General features: G+C 36.7%; 1 protein-coding gene across 1 annotated transcript; it reads left to right on the top strand.

Annotated features, from left to right (window-relative positions):
- Positions 1 to 8,019: 8,019 nt before the first annotated feature.
- crhbp (corticotropin releasing hormone binding protein) lies at positions 8,020 to 11,925 on the top strand. The gene is made up of 7 exons (XM_003455162.5): positions 8,020 to 8,180; positions 8,267 to 8,360; positions 8,778 to 8,935; positions 9,424 to 9,634; positions 10,262 to 10,407; positions 11,348 to 11,465; positions 11,552 to 11,925. The coding sequence occupies exons 1-7, from the start codon at positions 8,091 to 8,093 to the stop codon at positions 11,704 to 11,706; spliced, it is 972 nt and encodes a 323-aa protein (XP_003455210.1). The 5' UTR covers positions 8,020 to 8,090; the 3' UTR covers positions 11,707 to 11,925.
- Positions 11,926 to 18,567: the final 6,642 nt, after the last annotated feature.

The following is an 18,567-nucleotide window of genomic DNA, read 5'->3' as shown; positions in this document are numbered from 1 at the left end:
CTGAAGTTCAGTTCACCTGACACTCGGACCGGCGGCCGCTTCGGGTCTCTCCTCTTGCCTCCCTTTTCCTTCATCCACCTGCTGGCCTCCACCACTTGCTAATGTTATTGAATCTGTGGAAGCTCCGCGATATCCACCACACGAAGTAACGAGTAACGAGCCTATCTAAATCCCAGTAACGAGTAACGCGTTCCTGGTTTTGGCATAATAACTAGTTACCGTGCTCGTTACCACAATAATAACGTAGTTACTGTAACGCGTTACTTAATAACGCGTTAGTCCCAACACTGGTTATTAATATCCCTCCAAAGGTTGTCATTTTTTCTTCACTGTTTATGTTTGTGTACACAAATGAGCCTTTAGCATATTTTTTTAGTAACAGGGTATTATCAACAGCTGTCTCAAGGATCCATAGTTCATTGTTTCTCTACACAGAAAAGCCATGACCAGATGGTGGATTTGAATGAAGGACCTTCTTGCTGTGAGGCAACAGTGCTAACCTGTACCATCACACTGCCCAATATATATAACATTTTTTTTTCAACAACTAAAAAAACAACAACTACATTATACAGCTGAAAGACAAGCTATGTTATGCTTGAAATAATATCACAACAAAGTGTGTAATAGACACGCTGGTCCACCGTGTCCATTTCACTCTTTGCCTCTCCAAAACATGAAATGTGCACTCATGCAGAAGTTGTACTAAACTGGAATAACAGCAGAGGGAGGTATTTTATTTCAAGCAAACATGAAAATAATCATAAGAAAGTGTTTAAACAGAGTTATTAATACATTTACATGTAAATATATATTAGCCCCGTAGCTGATGGTCAAGTACTTTGTGGCTTTAAATATATTATCTCCCCCTGCTGCTAATGCAACTTCTCCATTTCATGTTTTGGAGAGGCAAAGCGTGAAATGGCCACAGTGGACCACTGTTGCCTTAATGCTCTGTGTACTGCAAAGTAAAGAGCCTACATTATTAGCCCAACAGTCTCATTTGGGCTCCACGAGCAAGCACTTGGTGAGAGTGGGAGGGAAAAACTCCCTTTTAACAGAAAGAAATCCTGCCAGTGGAAGTAGTCATGACTGAAAGAGAATGAGGGAAAAGAACTGTCAACAGTGATGCTGACTTATATTCAGAATACTTGTTTGCTTACTACATGTATAGCAAACATTTGTTGCAAACTTGTATTCTGTGCACTGAAACACATTTTTATTATTTGTGAGTGTTATGAATAATTGTGTATTTGTTTACATGTATGAGCTTTAGAATAACAGTTCATGTAAGTTCCAGGAGCTGCTTCGTGGTTTAATTCATTTATGGATATCACTTAGGATAATTAGCAAAAAGAAATCCATACAGTAAAGCAGAATTTTTTAAAATCTGTTATCAAGTTCTCTATAAAGAGGGTCATTGTTCTCAGTATCTTCCACTGAAAATTCAGTTTAATTAGTGCTAATTGAGGCGGACAACACCACAAAGTCACAAAAATATGGATATAAATTGTAGCAAGATTATGCATTAGTGGCAAAGTTTTATCAGTGACATGAACGGGTACTGTAGTGGACCTAAACTGGGATACTATATGCTAATGATCCATCTTAAATTTAGTTTTTAGAAAATGATGTTAGGATTAAGGATAAAATTACCCTTTAGTTTCTACTACAGTTAATATGACCAAGGTCAATTAAGTTCTAACTGATTAAAACGAAACAAACAATGATGTTCAATGTTTGCTATTCACCACTGATCAGTTTAATTGTCAGCTATAACTAAAGCTCTGTATTGGATTGTTAACTATTTTAAGACAGACAAACCAGGTATTTTTATACCGATATATTTTTATATATAGCCTTGAGGAGATTCATACCAAAATGATCAAAACTTGTTGTTAAAATGCTCCTTGGAGTTTCAATTTATTTTGGTGTCATCATTGTTATCCTGTATATGATATGTGATGCATAAAAAGTCTGAGATGAATTTATTATTTTTAAGATTCCAAATCAGTAACTTGGATGTCAAGACAAGGATTGGTAGACGTGTTTCTGCATGCCCCCTCGACAGGCGGTGATTGAAGAAGATGGCACTGTGGCTTAACAATAAGCTCAGAATGATATGATCAAACCTGGACCTGTTCAGCCATTTATATTGGCGTGAGCATCAAACTGTAGAATCAGGACACTATCTGTAAGGTGTGACAATTTATGGTGTGATGAGAAATGCAATTTTCTTATTAATGAAAATATGTTAGTGCCAGAAGAACTGCAATTTTGCAAATGATTTAAGTTTTCATTAACTGACTTTCCAATGATTGTGAGGCCTATTCATCAGTGTCAGAGAAGAGCAGATACAAGACAGTGTCAGAGTCAAGTCACAGCGTATCAGTCACACTGTTTGGCTCCTGTGAGGCAACATGTTCAGAATTTGTATTGGCACATTGAGTGCTGTTATCTGTACTATGCATTTATCTGTTTTGGCACATTAATCTTCCCAAGAGAATGTGTTATAATGATTTGTCCTTTAGCTCTACCAGCAGCTCATGGTTTCCACTGACCTGCACATTATCTACACACAGTGGGTTAACACAGTTTTTGCACACAGGAAGAGTTTTCAGATAATTAATCCTACTGACTTTCACAATGCCCCGAATTTTCCACCACGTAAGGTTTGCAAATCTTAGTGAAACATATCACCATCTGGCAAATAGACTGTGAGAAAATAGAAAATTTGACTTTGATGTCCTCCACAGTACGAATTGTGTTGATTTCACCAGTACTTTAGTTTTGAATAAGAAAACCCCATCAGCCTGAAGCGGGCATTCAGTTTAGTGTGAATGAATGAATTCGATGATTTCAAATATTTTTAATTAACACACACACACACACACACACACACACACACACACACACACACACACACACGTTGTGTAAAATGCAGATAAAAATGAAAGAGTAGCTTTTGGCAGAAAAGAACATAGGGAATGCATAAAGCAGGGCTTAGACCCTTAGGAATTGCAATTTGAACACAAGGTTATAGATCTAGGGAAGATTTTTTTTATCTCAACCTCAACGTGTACAACTTATTTCTTTTACAACTTACAAAAACAGACATCTATTACATTAGATATTCTTTCATGCCAAATGCTACCTGCGGCCTTTAGAATTAACCAGTATTTTTCTCATTTGTTTTTAACGCATGACTCAACATTGTTAACCTTCTCTTACTCTGCCTCATATCCTGAGAGCTTCTAAGCACTTCTTGTTAATGTTCGCATTTGTTGTTGTATGTTTTCAGTGCTTTGTTGTCTTTCAAGGATATTATCAAAAAACCACTGAGCTGGTGTTGTGAAACTTGGAAGAAAAATGGGGAACAAGCAAAAACTGAACCCAGTATATTTTGGTTTGGATCTTTAAAGCTGCCATAGCTCATTTGCTTTGTTTGATGATGTGGTTTCCAAATGCCCGTCTAATTATTATTGTTAATAATTTGCCATTAATTTGCCATTAATTAGCTCAGCAAAAGACTATTTCCACACATGGCTTAAAAGTGACAGAAGATATATTTAATGATTTTTCAAATAAAAATATCTGTATGCAAATGCTAGAACGATAAAAATTTGTGTGCTTCGTGCAAAGTGTATTTGCGATTGAAAATATATGTTCTTTGCAAATTATGTGCATGTAGAATTTCTACCATAGAAACGGCCACAGTATTTTTACAATAATGAAAAACACTTTCCCTTGTTAGCAGTTAGGTCCCAGCTACCAGGTGAGATGCATATAGCATTTGACATTTATTACTATTTACAATAATAAACAAAGGATAAAAGCCTGCCTGTTACACTCCATTTAAAATAAATGGTGTGTGTCTGTTCACTATGCATAGCAAGATAAAGATTTAATTTGTTTGCATTTTAGATACCCTCTATGTTTTTACTTAAGCGTAATACAGCCAACTAGCAACAGCTTGACCACAGCTCTGCCTCACAAGAGAGTAAAGACACAGTAAATTAAGCACCTTTACTGTTTGAAAGGCACTTAGATTAAAGTTTTATTTGGTCAGCATGATGATAGACATCAGTTTATAAACTCTGTCTGGAGAAATTAAAATCCCACCGAATAAAACTTAACTTGGATATCTCTATGATGCTCTTTTATAAAGGCAAGGTTTTTCTGGTTTCTTCGTCAAAGTTTGGATGGTAGCCTTTAGCTTTAATGACATTTGCCATATACCTAATTGCATTACATAACATTTAACTAATAGTCCATTGACAATATGTCGTTTGAGCCAAACACAGTTGTTTTGTATGGATAACTTTAAAAGCTAAACCATGCTGCTTACAGATTACTTCAAATCACTGAGAAGAATTTAGGGGAAAAAAAAAACAAATACACAAAACATCTTCTTGAATCTCTTGCTGTAGGAATATCTTATACAGTTACCCATCACTTTATTAGGTATGCCTGTGTTAACATCGTCAAGACAAGTTCAAACTGAATGAGGAAGAAAGATGATTCGAGTGACTTTGAAGGTGGCATTGTTGTTGGTATCAAGCAGGCTGGTCTGAGTATTTCAGAAAACAAAGTATTCCCTCTCATTATTATTAAAGGCATGTTTATATCAATATATTACTATATTTGCTTTTTAAATAATAACCTTGAATAGTGGGGGGAAGGGTATGCAATTACTTTTACAAATGCTATATTGCAAAAACATACATAAAAATTCAATTTGCCTTCAGGGTGTGTGAAAATACGGTAATACATTTTCCAGTTTCTTTAAACATAGTCTTATCTTGGAGAAACAAACATGTTGTTTTGAGTGTGGATTACACCGGCATTAGAATGGATTGACCTTTTCAACAGCCAGAGGCACCTGCAGACCTCAGGGACTGAGCCCAGACAGGTGGGAGACGAGTATTCTGTGTCCTTGACTCTTAATGAGAATGCAACTTGAAACTTTTCTCTGCAGTTATGCACTTTATACAAATAATGTGTGAATATTCCTTTTCAGACCTGGAAAATAAGCAAACATCCTTTACAAATGTAATTTGTTTTTCTGTTAAAGCATATTAATTAACTATGGTATGAGTTTCTCTTGGATGAAAAATTGAAATTTCAAGAAACTGGGTGGTGTTTGTGTTTGGCTGGAGTTTTCTCACCCTAAAAAAACAAGTCAGACTACAGTGCTGAAGGCCCCCAGGGTTTGTTATGACTATATAACACGAGGCAGGCGTGAAAGCAGCTTAGTGAATGAACTCTGGGTGAGAAGCGAATGGTGTGGAAAACATCGAAGGTTGTTACATGAATCAATGTTTTTTTGGTATAAACTTCCCATCAACCAACTCTACTGTGAGACAGAAACAGAGACAATCATCCTCTGTTTCAGCCTGTGTTATTGTAGTTTCTGTTGTGTTTGACATTCTCTACATTATTATTTGAGTTAAGAGTAAGCTACACTGTTAGTTTAACTATATATTTGTGCTTAATCTACTAATAAGTAAAGACGGTTTTTGCAGACATTAAAACAGTCCAGAGTAAGAATTATATTATTTATAATTCATTTATCATTTATTATGATGATTATATGAATATGCAAAAAAATATCCCTTACACAATTATACCACCGCCAGCAGCGTGATACAAAGCATGTCACAGTAAAAATCTAGACTCATCAAACCAGCTAATCCAATCTGTTTTTGTGCATTCAGAGATGCTCTTGTGCATATTCTGATTGTAACAAGTGGCTATTTTAGTTATGCTTTGATTATACTCCAATGCAGAAGCAGACATGGAAACCTGAGAGTTGAGTAATCATTCCCATTATGCTTCTTAGATGTCCCTCGCCTGGATGCATGAGTAGTTGATGCATTTTAATGTAAATTCTGTGCAGACAAGTCTGAACGGTCACAAAAAACAAACAAATACATGGATGCCCACATTAAAGATTCTACAATATATTTTACCTTGACACGACCAAGGCCATGGTTGACTACAACTGGTAATTTCTCTTTGCCAGGGAAAAAAGGATTTGTTTGAGAGTGCTTATTGTTTTAAACAATACTGAGAACAATGAATTTCAGTGAAGATCTAAGAAGAATTGTAGATTTATACAAACTGGGAAGGTCTCTTGGAGCCATTTCTAACCAACTGCAGATTCCAAGATCTTCAGTTTAAGAACCTGCAAGTTCAAGTTATTTGTATTTATAATGGTGCCGACCAAGAAAGAAGGCCCTGCTCCAAAACTGACACTTTCAAACCTAAGAACACTGTACAAATGTCAAGCATGGTGTTGGTAGTATTATGCCAGCATGGGGTTGTTTTGCTGCTTCATGGTACGGTTACCTCCAGGAAACCACTTTAAATGACTTCCATCCATCCATCCATATTCTGATGCTTGTCCAGGTGTTTTGATAGCATAATCGTTTCTTGTTTGCTCCCAAATAAAATTTCAATTAGAATTTATTGACATAGGTCTTAGAAATTGTAAAAGGAAAAAAGAGTATTCAGTGTGTCACATTATTTTCATAAAGGATAACTGCTGTCATCAATATTTTGTCCCACGAAGAAACAGTGCTTTAATTTGTCACTTACAGATGTTTGTGTATGAACTTCTGATTCATCAATGAAAGTATCCATAAAGCAGAAAGGGGAAATAGGTAATGTTTAGTTAAGCTCAAGTAATGAATGTGTATTTTGATTAACAACACCATATAAGAAGTTATGCTTTTGTGACCTGGACAGTGACATTTTAAAATTTTAATATTTCCTATAATGAATGGGCAATGCCTCACGTTTCCAAACATGCATCTAAAGTCATTTAAAAATGTTAAAAATTAAAATGTGCAATAATGTGCAAAAGTCTTAAGCAACCCCTCGTTTTTTTTTGTTTTTTCTTTACATTTTGCTCCAAGGAGCTAAATGTTTTTTTTATTTTTGTACAGGGAGAAAAAGTTTGAGGAATGCCAAATAAAAAAACATGAATGGGTCTGAAAATCAGTGGCAACAGGTCTTATGGAGTGACTTTTTTGTTTTTTTGTTTAAATCATTACGATTAGGTATTGACGAGGTCAGGGGGATGTACAACAGTGAGTGTCTGCAGCCATCTGTAAAACCCAGTGAAAGCTCTATAATGGTAGAGAGATGCATTTAAGCCTGTGGTTTTGGGGATCTTTCCAAAATTGATGGAATTATTAATGTAGAAAAGTAAAGACAGATTTCAGTCCACCATACAATACCATTTGCATATGATTGGCTTCATTTTTTAGCATGACAATGATCCCAAACATACGGTCAATGCTGTGAAAGCACGTGGATTCAAAAATGCACAATGGAACACATCAGTCATGGACCATGGATTGGCCTCTGAAGAACCCAGAGCTTAGCAATATTGAGAACTGAACAAAAGGTAACCAACATCCAGAGAAGAGCATTGAATGTCCTCTGAGAATCCTGGAGGACTTTTTAGAGCTAATTCTGAAAACTATTTAAAGAAACTGCAAGAAAGCATGAAGGGTGGTCATAATAAACACTGCACTGTTTTTGTCTTATATAGTTCATGTTCGTGTGTGTTTTCACATTTCTCAATAGATCGTTGCACCTGTGTTCAATAATCCTATCTAAATATTTTTAAAAGGAGGTGTGGCTCAATACTTTTGCACAGTACTGAAAGGATTTAATATCCTTTTTGTTACATAGTGTAAAAGGCTCTTGTGCATGGATCACTCTTTTCACTTTTTATTTAGAACAAAGAGAAGAGGGCAAACATCTTCAATTTGAGTTGTTTAATGATCGGTACGAGTCTGGGAGGGCTGCAGCAGCTACCTGAGTCGCTTTGAGGGAAGATGAGTGGGAAGGGAAGATCAGCTTTCCCCTTTCTGTCTTTGTCTTTCCATCCAGCTCGTCCCTTGCTCTCGTCACAGCTACGCAATTGGCTGCTTAAGGAATGGATTTAATGGGAGGGGAGGGCGTCCACGGTGGGCGAACATGTCACTTGGTCCTTACAGTATTTGCTCCTATAAAAAGCAGCGCTTGTCGCGGAGGAGCTCAGACTTTCTCCGCTCAGGTGAGCCTCGCAGACAGAGATGCGCGTTATGGAGCGCACTTTCCGGGAGCAGCTCTTCTTTCTGGTGTTGTGCCTGTCCGTCCTCAAGGGAGACTCCAGGTATATTGAGGTAAGTGTCCGGACAGATACAGAAACTTCTTAGAAGATTCAAAGGTACAAACGAGACGCGCCAAACTTCTCTCCCACTCTCTGTAGAACAACGAAATCACAAAAGATGAATTATATTCATTTTTCAACTCGGAACTCAAGAGAGAAATACCCGAAGAGTTGATGTATCGCCGACCTTTACGTAAGTCACGTGACATCTATCTATAATATTTTAAATAAACATATAATTGATGGTTTATGCTGTTTTTTTTGTTTTTTTTGTTTTTTTTTTAAAAATTTTTGCAACTTATGCATTTGGAGGGCAGATAAAAGGGGAGGTAGCGTTTGTGTATATTTTTGGTAAATTAGACTTGTTTTCTGTCTCTTAATTTTGGTTTTACCAAAATTGCTCTGGATAAACACCTAAGTATAAAGAATAGGCTAAAAGAGTTGAAATGTAGAGAATGAATGAAAAGGCAGCAGAAAAAGATATTTATATTAAAAACTGATAATAAATATAATAAATAGTAATTAGAGTAGATCAATCTGTCTTCATTTATTTATATTTTTCATATTTGGTTGGCAAAGTTTTCAAATTCCTTTCTGGAATGCTTTTCAGGTTGTCTGGACATGGTTGCAGTGGAGGGCCAGTTCACCTTCACAGCAGAGCGCCCTCAGCTCAGCTGTGCCGCTTTCTTCATGGCAGAGCCCAATGAAGTGATCAGTGTGGATTATGACAGCGTTGACATTGACTGCATAGGAGGAGACTTCATCACTGTAAGCTAACAGCGCTTCTCGTGAAACACCTTTCCTCTCCTCTTATATTGAGTAAAATATCACAAGGTGGGGAGATGCATTTGGTCCCGTTGAGCTTTAAGGGCTTGAAACTTTATTTTATTGCATGATTTTTGTATAATTACAGGTAATGACATAAGACTTTTTTGTGCTTTTGTGATAAAGCTTTTGCTCTGTGTTTCCTTGTCACTAAACACTGGAGTCTGTTATCTTGGTTCCTAATTAGACAAAATGCTCTTTAAACATAAAGTAATTGGGCACAAACCTGCTTCCTTTAGGTGAGCTACCTGAAAATCACTTCCCCAATGATTGCATACTGATGCTGTCTCCATTCTAAACAGATGCTGATGGTTTCAGCCTAAAGAGTTTAATATTCTTTCCCATCATTAGTAAAAACATCAAGAAATAATTTGTGATTGAATATAAAATTCTATTTAAAGCTTCTGTCTTTTAATATATATCCCATCAAGGTGTTCGACGGCTGGGTGATGAAAGGGGAAAAGTTCCCCAGCACCCACGATCACCCACTGCCTTTGTTCGAGCGCTATGTGGATTACTGTGACTCTGGATCGCTGAGGAAAAGCGTGCGCTCTTCTCAGAACGTGGCCATGGTCTTCTTCCGCATTCACAGTGCCGGCAGCAGCTTCACCCTGACAGTCAGGAAACACACCAACCCCTTTCGTATGTAGACGATCATTTTCAGAAGTAAACTCTAAAATTCCCTGCATGCACATAAACGTAACCATTTGAGCTTTCAGCCCATTTACACTGCAATTAGTGTGTAATTCAGTGGTGATACTGGCAGCCTGGCATGGTGCTTTAGTCATCACTTGCACCATTAGTGGACAGTTTGCCACCACTGTGTTCCTGGATGAGGACCAAGGACAGGCTGCAAATGCTCTCCGACAGTAACATGAAAGGAAAGGTCAAATTAGATGGCTATACTGAACCCCAAATTATTTGATGCTGCTTTTTAAGTGTTTTTGAGATTGACCTCAGTGAAGGCATTACAGTTTTCTTCATTTTCTTTGTAACTACTTGATCTTTACTAATTAGATATAATAATAATAGTGAAATAGTCCTTTGAAAAATGCTTGTGTAACATACCACAACCATATCATTATTTTGACCTTTTGACATTTGTCATTCAATGCAACAAACTGAAGAGGTACTTTACCACCATGTATATATGAGTCATGCCCGTACAAACCCAACCTTTAGGTTATGTGTACATTCCTATGCTTCTATCTGAACATCCATCAAAGTGATCACATTTGCAACATCTACCCTTGTCTATTTTTTTTGCAGCCTGCAATGTCATGTCACAGTCACCAGAGGGCAGTTACACAATGGTGATCCCACAGCAGCACAGAAACTGCAGCTTCTCCATCATATATCCAGTAGAGATCAGCATCTCAGAGTTCAGCCTGGGCCACTACAACCACCTCCCCAAGGTGAAGAAAGTCACTAAACACTCTTGAATATTGCCTCAGTGCTTTTAATTCATCTTCACACTGTTTGCTACTATTCAAATACAGTGTTACAGGGTTTCTCAGTTTATATAGCAACTGAAACCTTCAGTAAAAAGTGATTTTTGCATTGGTAATATTAGTGATTTTAAGTGACCAGACTTCTAAAATCATAGCAAATTAAGATCTCATACTAAGGTATAAGGTATATAAGGCACAAGGTTCAAATCTATCAAGTTATGGAGTGATTTAAAGGTGAGTCACAACAAGGTGTAGCTCCAAGAGATGAAGTGGCAGCAGACTGCACTTTCTCTCAGCTCTAAAGAGAATATCATGAGGGTAGCGTTTAAGATTTAGGAGTTCATGTTTAATGTTGCAAAAAAAAAAAAAGAAAAAAAAAAAAAGAAAAGAAAGAAAGAAAAGAAAAAGAAAAAAAGAAAAAGAAATGTGTTTGCAATATTTAGGCAAAGTTGAAAACTGAAACACCAGCACATGTAATTAGCAGCGCTTCAGTTTGAATGTATATGACTGGTACAGCCAATACAACCAGCTGATTTGAGCACTTTTTATAGGAATAAGAATATCAGACATCCACTTTGTTTTGCCCCTTTGTTTTAGATACAACAGATTTTAGGTAAAAAGGAGAAAGACTTGTTTTGCTTTTTGTTTTTTGTTTGCTTTGGTAAAAATGTAAATAGCTTTTAAAGTGTGCCAGTTAGACTGTTTTCCCTTCACTGCAAAAACCTACTTGGTAAAACAATTTTTTTACAAACTTAAAATAATTAATCTTAAGATATTATATTAAAAAAGCATATTCTGATAGTATAGGTTGTTCTTAAAAATTCACTATATGTACCTTTATTGTGCAGAATAAGTATTTAGTATTTGTTAGTATTTGTATCACACTCTATGTTGATTTCCATAGAGATCCATGCCCGGATGTGCAGAATCAGGGGACTTTGTACAGCTGCTGGGGGGAAATGGCATTGATACATCAAAGCTGCTTCCCATTACTGACCTCTGCATCGCTTTCACTGGACCAAGTAAGTGCACACCATCTCTCTGCCTCCCCCTCTCTTTAAATAAAACATCAGTCAAGACTTAAGATTTGTTTTTGCTCTACCTGCAGCCCACATGAAGATTGGCTGTGATAACACTGTGGTGAGGATGGTGTCCAGCGGGAAGTTTGTCAACCGAGTGTCTTTCAGCTACAGGCTATTAGACAGCCAGGAGCTACAGACCATCAAACTCAACAACGTGGAAGATTTCTGTTTCAATAACTGATCCTAACAGGATCTTATGTGACAAATGTAGCATTTGACTGCAAAAGTTTTTAAAATTACTTTAAGTGAAAGTAACAGTCAGTCCCTCTGGTTAGATAAAATGTCTGAGGACATTGAAATAAAAGTGTATGAAAAATAAAAGATAAGTGTCATAGGACTATTATGATATTACACACTCCACTTTACATTTTATTAAATATATTTTTCTTTTAAATTTCAATCATCTTGTCGTAAATAAATTTAATTAAGTGTCCTTTTGTGTTTGGTGGAACCACACTTGTTTTTATATGCTTTGAGCGCCCTTTGTGCATTTATCAGAATTAGACTTATGATGTTGTTTTGGGAGTTTGTCATCGACATTCTTGTTAAGGAATGGTGCTAAAATGAATGTCACCTTCTGTTTGTGTGAGTACTGGTGATGTGCTGAATCATGGACATGGAGGGTGAACGTAAAGCGAGGGAGTATGCCATTGCCATTATGAGGGCATTTGATTAAAAAAAAGACCAAAAACGTTTTTTGTAATAAAATGATATTGCATGACAAAGCACTCAACTGGGGTTTTCTTATTATCAAAAAAAAAAAAAAAAAAAAAAAAGGACGCTCTTTCAGTTCAATTCATAAAAAAGTGCTGTATGAGTTTGAACTGTATTAAATATGAAATACAGCAGTTAGCTTTCAGGTTTTAAGATATTATCTCTATTTGACCTTTTGACCTCTACTTTGACCTTGGATTTGACCTTTCTAGTAGCAGGAAATCTGTAATGCTACAATTTTTTAAGCATATTAAAATATCCCACAGATAATATAAGCTGTTGAAGGTATATAACGTTTGCATTTCCTCTAGCTGTGCCCTGTAAAAAAAAGCTGCTGATGAAACCAACTTACTACATGACATAATATTCTAGGTAATTGAAGAAACTGACATTTCTCCTTGGGCATAACATTACACCTTAAAATAACATGTTGGCATCATAACATAATAATAATAATATATATATAATATATGTCACTGTCTCTGTTATTTTAGTGCATTTTCATCGACTGGTTATTTTCCTAAATGCTATATTTCTAATGCCTCTTTTTTGAAAGAACTCATGTTCACCCTCTAGCATTCAGTCATCTGGAGTGTTGACAGCATGCTAGCATTTAGTGCTGTTAATCCATATCCACAGCATAGAAACATTCATGGCAAATGTAGTTTTCCAAAAACAAAAACAGAGGTACAGTAGGGTCTGAAAATCTTAATAAAATGTGTCATCTCTGTCACTACTACAGTGATGAATGAGTTATTTGCAAAGATATAAGAAGAAACATGGATTCACTGTTGAATGTAATTACGTGTCACGTGTTTAATGCAGGAGATTTAGGGCGTAGCAGGTGAAGTCAGACATTGTGGGCTCCTGTCTTTGCAAACACATGTCTGCAAAACCATCATGTCTTCGATGGAGTACGTGCTTCTTCATCATTACCTCATATGTGGAATGATGTCACTGCCTTTGATGACTGTCTTGGGTACATAATGAACTCTTGCTGTTACTACAGAGAAAACAACAGGCGCTATCTCTAAAATATAAAGGCCTGAATCACACAAACCAATGGGGCGACCTGTGATTAAAGGCCTGAAGGTGTATTATCATTGAGAGACATGTGCAGGCACAAGCTGGTGATGAACGACTGCCCAAGACTTTATAGCCGACAACTGTATGTGTGTATGAATGTGTGTGTGTGTGTGTAACAGCGTAGTGTATTGTATTAATAAGCCACACTGGTGGTCTTTTACTTATCTTATTTGAATAGTGTGGGAGAAGGTATGGATACAAAACAGATGTGCAGCTGCTGCTATTGCTGGCTAAATAATACCCTTATATTTATATTTTGTGAATCTCAATGAAGAAAACTGTCACCTGTGCAACAGTGTGCTTCACAAAGGTGTTGATCTTAATAGTTTGTGGATTCAAAAGCAGTGAGTGGCAAGACCATTAGGATCTCAGATGCTTTACACCAGAAAATCCTTTTTGTTAAAGCCTGTGTGTTACATGTTTTTCAAATTGCAAAAGTGTACGTTACACTGACTGTACCATCATTATCGATTATGTTTATATGCTTGAAAATGTGTTCTGTTGAACTGTGTTACTAAATCAAGCAGCTTCTTATGTATTCTCTCTGTGCTCAGTGATGTAGTTAATGAACAAGCCTGATGACGCATTTACTCCATGACACAAAGACTCTAAGACAACATGTTGTATTGGCTATTTCCCGTCCTGTGCGTACAGTATGATAGACATTGAATCGTCAATCAAAGCTTTGCAGCAGCCACATCACATTCTTTATATAAAGCCGTAGTTTAGTTCAAATGTTCCTCATGTGTGTGTTTTGGACTCACAGGTTGCTTTTGATGCTGTCAGTCATCCTGAACTCCTCTGTTATTCTACAGAAAATTAAGCTTGACATTTGAATCTGGCCTTTCTCAGCGAAGATTATTAATTATTTGTCAATCACTCAACAGGAGATTAGAGCAGATACAGGCACTCAATATTTTGAGTGCAGTGCATCTCAAAATATCACAGCTGCATAATCACGAAGCCACTTTTCAGCAATATTTTTTGCTTTTATAATATCCTGTATTGCATTAAATCTTTACAAGAAATTCAAGAGTTTTGTATCTTATACATACACACATTTCGGTTACACACATTGTGGATCTTGAACCACAGTATGGCATGATGAGGTACTAAAAGTGTTTCTTACATTTCCATACAGGTTTGGAATTAAACATTATACATTTAACAGACCCACAATTCCTTAGCATCTGTTATAGATGAACATTTTATGGACACATTAGCACTATCTTGAAGTCCGGAGTACTTCTCCTGGTCGTGTAGTTTCTTCAAACCACAGTCAAAGGAGTTTGCAAAGAAAAGCGTCTGGACTTCTTTAAGTTGCTTGAAGACGTTTCACCTCTCATCTGAGAAGCTTCTTCAGTTCTAAGGTCAAATGGCCGAGAGTCCCAGATTTAAACCCAGTGGGAGTATCCCCCCCAATGAGGGACAAAGGACCCCCTGGTGATCCTCTAATCACATGCGCCAAGGTGTGAAAGCGGGTGTGGGACCTAATCAGCCAGGGTTTCGGGTGAGCCCATTGTGAAACCTGGCCCCACCTTGTCATGTGAATTCCTGAGGTCAGGACCTTAGAACTGAAGAAGCTTCTCGGATGAGAGGTGAAACGTCTTCAAGCAACTTAAAGAAGTCCAGACGCTTTTCTTTGCAAACTCCTTTGACTACGATGACCTGGATGACTGAGAACCTTCACAGACATTAATTTATGTCCTTAATTAATCATTAATGACCTTACTGTAATTAGAAAGGCCTCCTGGGAAGTTTAGTTCAAACCCGTCTTGAAGCAGTTTCAGTTTAAAATCTCAGCATCAGTTTAGCAAATTCTTGACTAAAACAATTTCAAATCTCATTTCTGTTCATTTTGACTAAAAAAGTATTTTCAGTGAAGAACTGCACCAGTAAGTGACACAAAGACCAACTGAACTGGACTATCAGTGAGAGACAGATCAGGGCATACATGTTCCAGCAGGGGCAGCAGGAAAGTGTTTTTTCTATTGTCCTCTTGTCATTCTCTGATGAGCACACCACTTTCCCAGATAAAGCAATCTGTTGTAGAAAGTCTGTCCCCTTATTTGTTACTAAGCAACACCAATATGTGTTTAAAGTAAATATTAATTTGTTCTTTACAAAAACAAAAAAACAAACAAAAAAACCCCTGTCATTTTCATTTTCTGGCTGAGTCACAGGGGAGGCTGACCAAGCAAACATGACCAGACTTCATAAATGAAGCTAACTATACCATTTTAATAAAAATACATTATCATCATACATTAAGTACAAGGTTAGTACACAAAGACAGCATGCTTTATTCCCCTAAATACAATCTAATAATCTGTTTTTACTGGATTATTTTGCTACAGCTTCCTGATTTGACAAGTATAGAAAGCCTGTCTTGTTTTACCTCATATTGCTCAATAAATATATTCAGATTCATTCAGAATTATAGTTCAATGCAAGTGTCTTCTGATTCATCAGTGAAATCCTAACCTGCAGAGAACTCATTACATGCTATTACAGATATTTCAGCAGACTGTGGAAGGATTCAGGTTCAGCTTCATGTCCTCCTGAATTACAGCAGGCTACTTACCCCTCATGTGTGGTGTCCTTTCCACAACCGAGTTCTCATTTTCTTGATTCACCTAGTTATACGAGCACCAAGAAACCAAATGCAAAACACAAGCATCTAGTCATTTTTATAAATCTGTGGTAGTGGGAAATAAAACATCATGACTTTTTAACAGAAAACAACTTGGACCTTTGTTATATTTGCAAAAAAAAAAAAAAAAAAGATTAAAGAAAAAAAAGTGAGCCACAGTTTGCAGGTGGGTCAGAAGTGGGTGGGTGGGGTCACAAGCCACAAGCTTGTCTATTCCCACTGATATTCCCTGGCCCAATAATAGGGATGTTGCTTCAAGAAGAGTGCCTGGTGTAATACCCTGTGCCAAACCATGGATTTTATTGTTAACCTCAAAGAAAATCTATTGAATCATGTTGCCTTGATATTTTGAGTTTTCTTAGACTTTGAATTTAGTTTCTGTCATATATAAATAAAATGTTGCTACTAATAGCACACAGTCAGTATTAGCAAATAAAAAGAAATCTCTAAAAGGGGATTATATATTATATTTAAATTATCTTCTCTTATCAATTTATGTCTCATTATTACAATATTTCTTTACAGACGTAGAGAATAAATGATTTCAAATTTAAATGCTCTCTTCACAACGTTTTAAATGCTGATGAGAAAATTAAGAAACTGAAAGCATTACACACACACTCACAAACACAGGTCACTCCTAATGAGGAGTTCTGACACGAACGGTGACGCACAGAGTGACGAAAAGGGGGAGCGGACAGCATGTGGGAGATAAGGGCTCGAGGCATATTTTAAAGACGTCACAGGTAGCAGCTACATTTGGATGGCTGACACTTGGAGTGAGGAGAAACTGTCCCAAAAAGCTACAACTGTGCTAAACTCAGCCAATAGAAATCCTAATTTTTGTGCCATATGCATATGTTTGGTAAAACAGAAAATACTAATGTGTTTCCAGTTTTATCTAGAGTTTTATAAACAACAACAAAATGTGTTCAGGGAATGAGTCTTGTACTTTTGCCAATAATACTAATAATATTTCACCAGTTAATATCCCATTATCTCTCTCTTCGAAGTGTCGAAAACACTCTTGTTTTTTATTGTCACATCTTTCTTTTTAACAATTGTTTTAATTTTTTTTCTTTTTTGTTTTCTCCATCCTCTTACATTATATTAGGAATAGATTAAATTATGCTTTTTGGAATGATACTTTTTTAAACAAATAAGAAAATACTAATACTAATACTAAATCATGCAAAATTTCTGCTTTAAAAATCTCTTTCTAGTAATGTCTTTGTGATAGAAATATGCATTTGTGCTTTAGGTGCAACCGCTTTTATGTTAACAATTTCTCAGTTGCCCCATATAATTTGGATACATTTCCTCCCACAATAGCTGAATGAATACACTGACACAGGACACGAAGATCTGATCACGCCTGATGACTCAAACTTTGTGTGATGGGTAGGTTTTTTTGCTCTGCTAGAAGCCAGTTCCTGAACATGACGCTCACAGGAAATAAAGAGACAATCACATGAACATTCGGAAGAGGTTTGTGAAAGTGGAGGGCAATCACACGAGTGAGAATATAAATATCCACATTTAAAAATTATCAAATGACACTTAGAATTGATTGCAACCTTTTAAAAATTGAACAAAACGCATAATTACGGCATGGCATCTTCCCATGGGGTGATTATCCTGCTCGATTACAGCCAATCACAGACAAATTGCATTGTCGTGGTGAGGGTTTGTGCAAGCACCATCTGCTCACATAAAAGCATCAGACTTGCCTCTGGATTTTGTTTCAGTAATTTTGTCCACATCACAGCTGAGAATATCACTGCAAATTAACTGTCTAGTTAGGTATTTTGGGAAATGGGCTGAGAGCAAGAGCGAAAGAGAGAGAGAAAGAGAGGAAAACCCTTAGAAGATACAGCTTCAGTGAACACTTTTGTCCTTCCCAAGGTGAGAAAAATCTGCATTTCTGCTTGAGGGGAGGTTGTATCTGTGTGTTTGGCTGATCCAGCTGGACCCAACTTGGGATCACCATGCGTCATAAAGACACAGTCATTTCCCAAAAGTACAGCCTTTCTGATTCATAAAGCTGAATTAGATTTTTTATAGCTGTAGAAAGCATATTTACTCAGGTAGAAACTCGTGCTAGAGTATTTCAGTTTTATGCTAATTTAAACCATTTGCTTGACCGGATTCAGTTTGTATGCGTGTTATATACAACTGCACTGCACTAAACTGCACCCCATCTGTGTAGTCTTCCTTTATGTCCTTAACGGGCCAGGATCAGAACAGCTATTTCAATTCAAAATTGGATAGAAATTGAAACAAAGTTAATCCAGTTGTGCCACAATAAAGAGCTGATAACCCCTCAGCTTTGTATTGTGAGCCTTTGGAGAGGTGTGGGTTCACTGCAACCTTGAAATTGTATATTAAGTATTTAACATTAACAGCTATCGTTAAATGCCTGATGCTTTTCACATATATTAATAAAACCAATTACCTGTTTTCTTATGATACAATTTTTGTTACAGTAGTGCATTTACTATAATAGTAATTTTATACTGTAACAATTTACTGTTTTAATGGAGTTTTAATGCACTGTAAGCTTTACAGTGCATTAAAACTCCGTCAGAT

The sequence above is a fragment of the Oreochromis niloticus genome, linkage group LG7, assembly GCF_001858045.2.
Source record: "Oreochromis niloticus isolate F11D_XX linkage group LG7, O_niloticus_UMD_NMBU, whole genome shotgun sequence".
Lineage (NCBI taxonomy): Eukaryota > Metazoa > Chordata > Actinopteri > Cichliformes > Cichlidae > Oreochromis > Oreochromis niloticus.
This window is presented reverse-complemented; position numbering and strand designations above follow the sequence as displayed.

What these genes read in the sequence shown, in the direction of transcription:
- crhbp (XM_003455162.5), top strand. Translation starts at nt 8,091, where the DNA reads ATGCGCGTTATGGAGCGCACTTTCCGGGAGCAGCTCTTCTTTCTGGTG. An exon ending in GATGTATCGCCGACCTTTAC is followed by an intron (nt 8,361 to 8,777) that starts GTAAGTCACGTG and finishes AATGCTTTTCAG; the next exon opens with GTTGTCTGGACATGGTTGCA. An exon ending in GAAACACACCAACCCCTTTC is followed by an intron (nt 9,635 to 10,261) that starts GTATGTAGACGA and finishes TTTTTTTTGCAG; the next exon opens with CCTGCAATGTCATGTCACAG.